Here is a 9,339-nt window from a genome sequence, read left to right as displayed (position 1 = left end):
CCTCCACTTCTGGTCTGCTGCTATATTTCTCCATCTTCGTCCGAGCTCACACTGCTGCTTCCACTGCTGCTGCTCCCACTCTCGCTGCTCTCTTCCTGCCGGGCCCGGCTGTGGGCTGCTGCTGCCGCCGCCGCCACTGCTGCTGCCGCCTCCCTCTCCCGCTGCTTCAGCGCGGCCGCCTTCTTCTCCTGCTCCGCGTGGCTTTTCATGTGAGCACTGCGGCTCTTCACCTTGTAGAACACCCTGAGGAAGCACACGTGTATGTTAGCATTGGTCTCGCCTACAGCCTCCTTCATTAATTCTCCAAAAGAGCTTCTGCTGCTCCATCCTCAAGTTTGTGAGCTTTGGCGCAGGAACTCACGTTGGCATTGCAATAGAGCATCTACAGCAAATACCACCTCTGACTTGGCATGTGCCAGCACTAGGTGAAGTGCTAGCAGGAGATCCTGACCACCCTCAAACCATTTGCTTCATTTCTTAATACAGCCATTTCCTCTTGTCTCTCATTCAGCTCTCAAATTTTCTAAATTCAGAGGGGCAGCACGGGTATCTGAAATACGCACGTGCTGCTTAACACAACAGGGCCCTGGTTTTTAGGCATTCCCCCTACGCTGCAAAAATATAATAAACATGGAGGTGAACAACAGCCAAACGCCACTCCTGAGCCCTGTCCACGCAGCTAGAAACGCTTGAGCTATTTCCTCCTAACTTTGCATTTCCATGATCTATTCCTCCATCTTTCGCCATTAACTATTTGGATTTGGCACCAAATGTCACAAGACAAGTTTAGACGCCATTAAGAATCCTGGCCTGCTTCTCCTTTGTCAGTGGCCAGGACCAAATCCCAACGGCCTGACTTCTCAGAGCACTGCCCTTTCCAATGCCACACGCTCCCCGAGGGCACAGAGACAGGCACCTTGGCAGGACCAGCGAAGTCCCAGCCACAGCAGGAATCTGTCAACACCCCTGGTGATGTAACTAGGTGGAAACTGCATTTTCGTGCCACCCCCTTAGCTTGGTGCCTTTTTTAAATAAAGGGATAACCACTGGTATTACGAGACTCTCTATTGTTTTAAGAGTAAGCAATTTCCGTAGGGAACTGAATTTTCTGGACATTTATGAATCTGTTGGCAACAAACTTACAAAAACTACTAGAACTGTGTGAGGAAAGACAAATATATTTTACAGACACAAAAGATGGGTGCAAGTTTAACCAGATGAACTGTGTACCCACTGGCCTAATATCTGCTGCTATAACAACGGTAGTGTCTTGTATTTCCATACCACTGTTCATAAGTAAGTCTATACCATGTTCTTAATACGTGATCTAGCAAATATATAGAAATTACTTGTTACAAAAACATAGGCATTACAGAGGGGCAATACAGCAGTTTGAAACTGCAGCTTAACGCCAAATACTACACACAGTGAAATGCAGGTGGTGTCTCGTTCCATTTGTGGAAAAACAGTCAGCAGCAGGTAATTATCCAAGCAATAGTATCTTAATATCAATATATGTAAAAACCCCTAATCTGCAAATATCAGTGGGGTAATAAGTCAATAAAATTATTGCCAGTGTCTCTAGCCTAAACAGATAGAAGGACAGCTCATTTGAGAATAAGCTTCCACAGGAGATGCCCTACTGCAATTCTGTGACTGTTGCTGGAAGCAGAGTTGCTCTTACCTGCCGCATTTTTTACATGGAAATGTGTTTTCTGTGTTCTGAGTTTTACTGGTAGCATCTGATTTTATCTTTTGTTTCCGCCGCCTCCTCTGCACTGGAGCAGTAATAGGCTTTCGAGGCTTCAGTGTTGTCTCCCTTGGCTTCCTTCCAATTCTGCCTGTGACAGTTGCCTCTTGACTCCTCGTATTAGCATCATCGGCCTTTGGAGAGAGGGGAACAGTTAAGGTAAACTGAAACTTAAACCCACCGTCAGAAGGAAAACAATGGCTGAGCTCCTGCGCTTCATTTATTCCAGATCAAGGTTGTATTTACCAAGAAAGTCTTCAGGATATTTTCAGGACATTTCTCATCATGGTCCTATGTGTGCACCAACCACAAAAAATTATACTGAGGTTTTTTCCCCTTACTCATCCCAGTTCTCCCGCCACAGCACACAGTCTGGTTGCTGCTGATACTCTAAGCTACCTCAGCCCAGTCTCTTGCTCTGGGAGAAGTTAGAGATGGAAACTTTTTCCATCTGGAACTGTCCACCTGGTATTTTCTAAACTAGTTGCAGGGTGAAGGTGGCATAGAAAGCACAATATGCACAATGCAGCACTTACTATTACACCGTCTTGTAGTGTCTGTTCATCTTTGAGAGGAACTGTGCTCTTTCTGTTATCCAACCCTTCCTCTGCCTCCTCTTCTTCCTCCTCTTCTTCCTCCTCCACATGTCCCTGTTCTTCACTGTAAATGTCCCTTCTGGGAGGAAGAACACGTGCAAACCTATGGGAACTCTTCACCAGAAGATAAAGGAACTGTTAATTTTGGTGGCTGTAAGTAAATGTCATTATGTGACACAGGACACAAGTTTGTGAGTCTGGACTCCTCCACACTGGCCAGATTGTTTTACTTTTGATTTTACCAGCAAATGAGACAACAGACAAAAACCAGACTTCACACCACAGCCCAAAAGAGGTGAGAGAAATTTAGGAAGTTACCTTTATGTCAACTTCAGCTTCATCTTTCATAGACTTCTCATTAGCAACATCAATGTCCCCAAAGATTAAGGTTCCATTCCGACCAATTTTCACCTGTTTCTTGTAGGTGTAGTAGAATTCTACACACTGAGCCACCGTTTTGGTTTTTATCTGGTGTTTAAAAAACATAAAAGTCAATGGATTACAGGATTTTAAAAAGGCTTATAAATAATTACTAAAGGGGCAATAAATACACTTGGTATTTTTCTTTCCTCAGTAGTCTCCACTCCACCACAACTGCTGTTAAAGCCTTCTTTTCTGTGTCATGTTCGCCTCTATGCCCTGTCCCACAGCCCATCCCCTATTGCCACTATTATTCACCAAGAACTACAGGACCAACTTTCCAAAGAAAAGCTGGTCAATGTAAAGGTGACAGACCCTGGCACTTTGTAAGCTTAATGCACCTCTTAGCCTCCGAGACATTCCAACTGAGCTGTCAGGCTTGAGAGCAGCCTTTCAGTTTTATGGGGATCTTTATTTTCCCCGCAGCACTTCAGAGAAGACCAGACCAGAATACCGATCCAAAAATGGAAAAGGTTTGCAGCCCTTTCCCATTTTGGCCACATGCATTTCATACACATGGTGGTAGACAATTATCAGTACAGACCTGGGACCATCTACATATTCTCTATCAGTGATGGAAGTTTTGGAATATATTCTCAGCTTCCAGGCTTTTGCAACTTAAATGCCTTTTGGGAATTTATTCAGGAAATATGTATGCAGCTCCTGGTTTTGCACTCTCCTTCAGTGATTTCCTCCCCACTAAAGTGTCATACCTCATGAAAATAAATGGGAATTATCATTTTTACTATCATTGTCACAGAAAACTGGAAAGAGAGATCCTAAAGGATGCATCATTCACATATCCTTCTTTGGTCCTTTTCATCAGCAGCAAGGGTGTGTTTCTATTTAGTTTTATAAGCAAGCCATTTAAGTTGTACTGGAACATTACCAGCACTCTATAAATACGCCCTGTAGAAGTGATATCTGCAGCGTGGACTAATGGAAGTAATGCAGTAAGTACAAGAGTTAAGTAAACAACAACAGCAAAACAAACACTATTGTTCTAGCTATCTAGTGAGATTTTATGCTGTGCTGGATGATAACATTTCTCTGAAATCTTTTGAGTGCAGGACTTTAATGGTCAATACTGAGGTTTCAGAAAAATCAAGATTGAACTCCCTCTATTAAATGCTCAACAAAGTGTAAGAATGTATCATTAAAAAAAATTGTCATTAAAAAAAAGTAACTTACAAGCTTTTGGACCAAGAAAAAGTCTTTCTTGTAGATTGCAATGCCTTTGTTGAAAAGTTTTTTTTCAGCAACTTTCCACTTGTCTGATCCTGTAGGAAAAAAAAAGTTGTAACTGAAGCCCTTGCAATTTCAAATGTTTACTCTTCTATGTACTTTTTGTTCATGTTTGCCTTAAATAAGACCAACACACACATGCAAGGGTGCAGCCTCACATCACACCTAATCCAGCATAACTGCAGACTGCTGTTAAACCCTCCCCTACTGCTCCACTTCAGCCCTCCTCTCGTCACTTCCATTGTGTTATGTCCAGTACTCGTCACCACTGGTTAACCCAGTTCAGCTTGCAAAAACCAGTCAATTAGATGAACTAAGATGTTTTCCAACAAAACAGCAAGGTGAACAGACACACTTTGTGGTGGCTCAGCCATTAGATTTTATACAAGGGAAATGGAGGGGCAGGAGAACAGGATCTTCTCTCTCAGCAGCAATCCACTGTACTTGAAGATCTATTACATCTCAAATATTCCTACTATCCTAGCACCCTTGCCTCTAATAAGAAACACGTTTTGGAATCTCCTCCTGCCTTATAGATATTACTCCAGTAATATTTCCCAACCATTACAGTAGGAGTGTGTAATAATGATGAAATGCAATTTCTATGGTTTGTGGTGCCAGCTTATCAGATGTGTCTCTACCACCTTACATCAGGTCTTTCAGGTGGCTAGGGTCACTCCAGATCACTGAAGTTAGTGTCAGACAGCTGACTATTTTCTAACTAGGTACAAGACTACAAAGGCAGTTTACAGCATTTAAATTTTGCAGAAACATTTGACAGGCATCAGTAGCTGGCTGAGCTTTACTCAACAAGCTTGAAAACTCTTCCCATAAAACCGCCTCTTAACTCCGCCCTGGAAATCCATGCCAAAGAGGCTGCGGTTCTGAGGTTACCACAGCCTTTCTTGTATGTACTAGCTATCTTTCTGCATTCTCTGTGGCTTAGTGTAAGGGATCACATTCCCTTTTCCCCATAAAATAAATCAGAACACACGCACGTGCAAATACGCATACGCACATGTTCTGAGAAATGCAGTGTTTCTTACATTACAAGCGTCATAATTCGCACAGGCAAAATCCCTGGCAAGCCATCATTTGATTTACCAGAGAGAAGAGCAGTCTTTTAGTCTTACTGTAATGTTACAGAGTTCCCCAAAAGAGCAGAAAAGGATAGAAAAATTCCTTTATGATAAGCCGGCAGCACAGAGTTATTCTGGTTAACAAACCTGTGTAGTGATAATCTGCCAAAGGGTGGGTAGGTGATCGTACTGGCATCTTCAATAGCAGTTTGGTCAAAGCTCCCTAAGATAAACACAAACAAAATAATTAATTTAATGTTTGGTGTATTTAAAACAAAGATCAGGCAATCGTTAATCCTCTCCTTTCTGGCAAGCTAACTGAAAAGAACCATAGCACAGTTTAACATTTGGGACAACTTTAAAATCACCTTCTTGACTATCCACTGAGTCTAGGGTACCACCAGCACCTCTTCATGTCTCTGCAAATTGATGCTTTCCAACACAACCACCCCGGTATTGGGAGAGAGTTAATTCCATAGACAGAGACCACGCAGTAGTTTCCTCTCATTCACTGAAGGCCTAAGTTACCTACTCACATCCAAAAACGCTGCCCTAAATGATGTCTGTCTTGAACATCCAAGTCATTGTGATCTTATCTCACTTAACTAAGCAATATTTCAAAATAAAACAGAGCAGTCATGTGACTGAAAGATTCCACACCAAAAAACCTCCTCTCAAGCTGCTTTTTACTTTGCATTTAAACTGGAAGTGCTTTCAAAGTTAGGAGGAAGGAGAGAATGGAGTCGTGCTTCCATTAGCAGTTTAAACCACCTTAAACAGTGAGCTCCTGCTGCCAGGGGCAGCCCTGCTCCTCCCTAATGCCAGCAACAGCATTCACAATGGTGGGCTGGTTCTGGGAACTTACCTAGCAGAAACCTAACACATACACACAAAAACTCCTTTTTGCTTGTTCTCTTCTCCAATGCAGGTCAATACAGTCTCACAAGTGTCAGTGCTGGAGCACTACAGGGGATGGGAAACTAGCAGCCAGGCAAAAGTGTGGGATACTCCTGACCACAGAGCTGATTTATGCCAGGTTAAATCAATCATAGAACTATAAAAGGATGACAGCCCTGTGCCATATGCTATGCTCTGCTCTTTGATATTACCTCCCAGCAGTGACAAAGGGCATTTATTAAAGTGTGTCATGTCTTACAATACTGATACAAAATCAGCAGCACAGCCTTTCTATAGACATGCACAGAGAAGTTAAATGGATCTGCCAAAAGTAAGAGGAGCAAGACACTGCACTTCATGTCTCAGCTTCAGTCCCAGCCTCTTATTTTTCTTTCCAACATGGTCACCTTCCCAGGAAGACAACATTTAAGACTCATTTAGCAGTCTCAGCTCACTCGCCCTGGTAGACTGTCAGTCTGTTTGTTATAAAGCCAAACATGTCAAAGTTGGAAATATGCAAGATAGTAAGTGAACATGGCACTGTACATCAGGCAGAACACACTTTAGGGACACCCAAGGGACACTAAACAGTGGGAGCCAGATGCATAGGAAGGAGTTTGCAAGGCTCTCCTCTCATCAAGTGACAGGTTACCTGGCCTTCATTAACACGTTTGACCACATCAAGGTGAAAAGCTGGGAAGACTCACCAGAATGCTTCCCTTTGCTTCATGTAAGAAATGCAGCGCCAGCTCCTGGTTGGTTCCACCCCCAGGAAAAATGCTTGAACAGGCAGCAGCTAGCAGATTTTCCACTATTTCCACAGAGGTACCAAAAAAATCAGATAAGATTAAAATGGAATTTCCTACAGGATTCGCATCATTAATTAGCTCTTTTGAAGCAAGGCTAGACATAACAGAAAGTAAAACTCTCAGAAGTTGAACGTCCTTGCAAATTTATCCGGGTCAAATTTGGACACAAGAATTCATTAGACCGCAAGGTCACACAACATTACTCTGCATGCAGCACTATTTACACGTGGAGTTTCTTGCAAATCTCCTCCCTCCTATAATGTCTTCCCAATCTCCCTTCACCTCAGAGATTTCCTGAATTCCCCCCTTTACTATATTGTCAATTTCCATTTCACAATATCCTTTTTTCTCTTTCATCAGAAAAATTTCTTCCAAGCCTGCCCACTTCCTCTTGCCTTCGGGATTTATACATGCCACGGCCCATGTGCACCAACAGCAGACAGCTCCCCAAGTCTCCTACTAGTTGCCACAACTCCTGCTTCCTCGTCTTGACTTCTGTCTACAACTTGATTTTTCTAAAACGCTATTACGTCTAGAACATCCCTTGAAAATACAGAAGTTGAGTGCATGTGGCGTTCAAATGTTAACAAAGACAAGGAAGCTTCACTGAGCAAAAAGCTGCTCTTTGCCTGGCCAGTAACAAATGGTCCCATTTTATCTCAATTAAAAAACCTGATCCTATCAACCTCCCCCCTGCCACACACAACTTGATAAACAAGTTTTACTCCTAAGACTGTTTTAAACCACTCAAACACATCACTTGACTGGCAGCTCTGAGAGATTTTAAATTATGCCTGCAGTGGATATGTGGTTACCCCTACTACAACTGTGACAATTCAGTCCCGTTTACCAGCCTTCCACATTCTTACCATTCTCTTGGGTGACTTTGTTGGTTTCCAGGTCGCCCCACGGCTGCCACACCAGCTCTGCTTTATGTTCATCAACTGCTGCCAGAGATCTGTCTTGGAGTGATGGGATTTCTGCTTGAAAGCGAGTTCCTACATTTATTCGCCTGCAGAAAAGGTAACAAGTAACTGTCAGGCCCCCTTTACGTTATCCAGAAAGTCTCCATCTCTGCTAAAAGCACTAATTATGAAGAAACCGAAATGCAGCAGGCTCTTGCATATAACATGAACAGCTTTCAGGTGTTGTACGTTACATGAATAAGTATGACTCAAAAGGTGAGAGGTTTTACATCCATTACCAGTTTCCATTGTCTTATCAGCAATGGTTGAAATTGTATTTAAATTAGGATCCCCTAATAACTGCTCAAAGAACAGTTATTCACTTTCAATAAACATCACTTTTTGAGAGGCTGTCACATGGAGTCGTGGCAAGCTTGCTCCTCATGCATAAGATAGGTGAGCCTTTTTTAGTATTAACATTTTGCCAGCCATAACTACAGAATCATAGCATCATTTAGTCTCCAGAAGTCCTTTTCAACCCGTTTGGTCCAACTCCCCATTCAAAGCAGGATCAATCTCAAAGTTTGGTCCTTTATGATCTTGACACAAACTAGTATCTTCTAGAAACTATTTCTAACAACTGAAAACAAAAATATAAAATAATGAAAGCTGTATTGCTCATTCTGTATCAAAACCAAATCCCATTCTTTTAGCAACAATCCCATACTTTTAGATTCTGAATTAGCGGACAGATTTTTCACAACATGTAATCCACAGAGCACTATACTTCCTTTAAGTTGAGTGCCCATCCACAGATATTCTACTCTGTACTAGCAAACAGGATGTCGTGCATGGAGAGAGGCAAGAACCACTACTGAAAGACTTGGAGGCCTGGAGGTCTACACCAATAGCACAGCAAGCGGTGAGAGCATGGGTGTCCTTTGTCATTGCTCTACATCTCTTACTCCATGGCAAAATACGCAGAGACACAGCAGTAGCTACACAAACTCAGTGTAAAATATATTGGATAAATCCAAGGACAGCTTTCTAAGTAATGTATCAATTATGTATGCAATTCAGAGGTCCAGAAGAGAGAGCAAAAGAAATGTCCAAACTAAGCTAGCAAAAAGACCCTTCAGAAAACCAAGATATCAGACAACCAGATTATTTGAGAATAGCTGCTGCTCAGACCACTTAGAATATAATGAAAATCTCCTATCCTGAAATAATATAGCTATGCTTAATGCAAAAGTGTTCTTCTCTCAGATGTCAGTCAATTAGCACCATACTGGTAGCTCCTGAAATAGTAAAGGACGGAGAAATAAGCTTTTTTTTTCCTTTTTTTTTTTTGAGAGAGAGAGAGTAGATTAGGCAGTGCCCTCAAGATGATTAAACTCTGAAGTTGCTTCATTAGAAAAAAGATAAAACTCCCTGCCCAGGGCAAGGTTTGCTATAATTCTCAAGTCTTGGCTTGGTTCCCCCCCAGCATGAGGGGAAACACAATTACCAGAGAAAAAAGCATGATCTAGTACAATAAGGTATAGTAACAGAAACATCTGAGAAACGCCAGCTTCCAGACTCTTCTGGTCCTTTGATGTTCTGAAGTGACACGTGCACATCTATTAGGAAAGCAAGAGT

The 9,339-nt window shown here is 42.3% G+C and overlaps 1 protein-coding gene across 6 annotated transcripts in view; it reads right to left on the bottom strand.

The window, feature by feature from the left end:
- Nucleotides 1–20: 20 nt before the first annotated feature.
- Nucleotides 21–9,339, bottom strand: part of MIDEAS (mitotic deacetylase associated SANT domain protein) — a 52,757-nt gene continuing 43,438 nt past the window's right edge. For all 6 annotated transcript variants that reach the window (XM_072865235.1, XM_072865236.1, XM_072865237.1 and 3 more), the window contains 8 exons: nt 7,666–7,808; nt 6,695–6,798; nt 5,238–5,313; nt 3,958–4,046; nt 2,665–2,814; nt 2,287–2,460; nt 1,685–1,884; nt 21–243 (listed from right to left, as the gene is read on the bottom strand). In XM_072865235.1, coding sequence (XP_072721336.1) covers nt 21–243; nt 1,685–1,884; nt 2,287–2,460; nt 2,665–2,814; nt 3,958–4,046; nt 5,238–5,313; nt 6,695–6,798; nt 7,666–7,808 — 1,159 coding nt within the window. The remainder of the gene's footprint in view (nt 244–1,684; nt 1,885–2,286; nt 2,461–2,664; nt 2,815–3,957; nt 4,047–5,237; nt 5,314–6,694; nt 6,799–7,665; nt 7,809–9,339) is intronic.

The sequence above is a fragment of the Ciconia boyciana genome, chromosome 6, assembly GCF_034638445.1.
Source record: "Ciconia boyciana chromosome 6, ASM3463844v1, whole genome shotgun sequence".
NCBI classification, from domain to species: domain Eukaryota; kingdom Metazoa; phylum Chordata; class Aves; order Ciconiiformes; family Ciconiidae; genus Ciconia; species Ciconia boyciana.
This window is presented reverse-complemented; position numbering and strand designations above follow the sequence as displayed.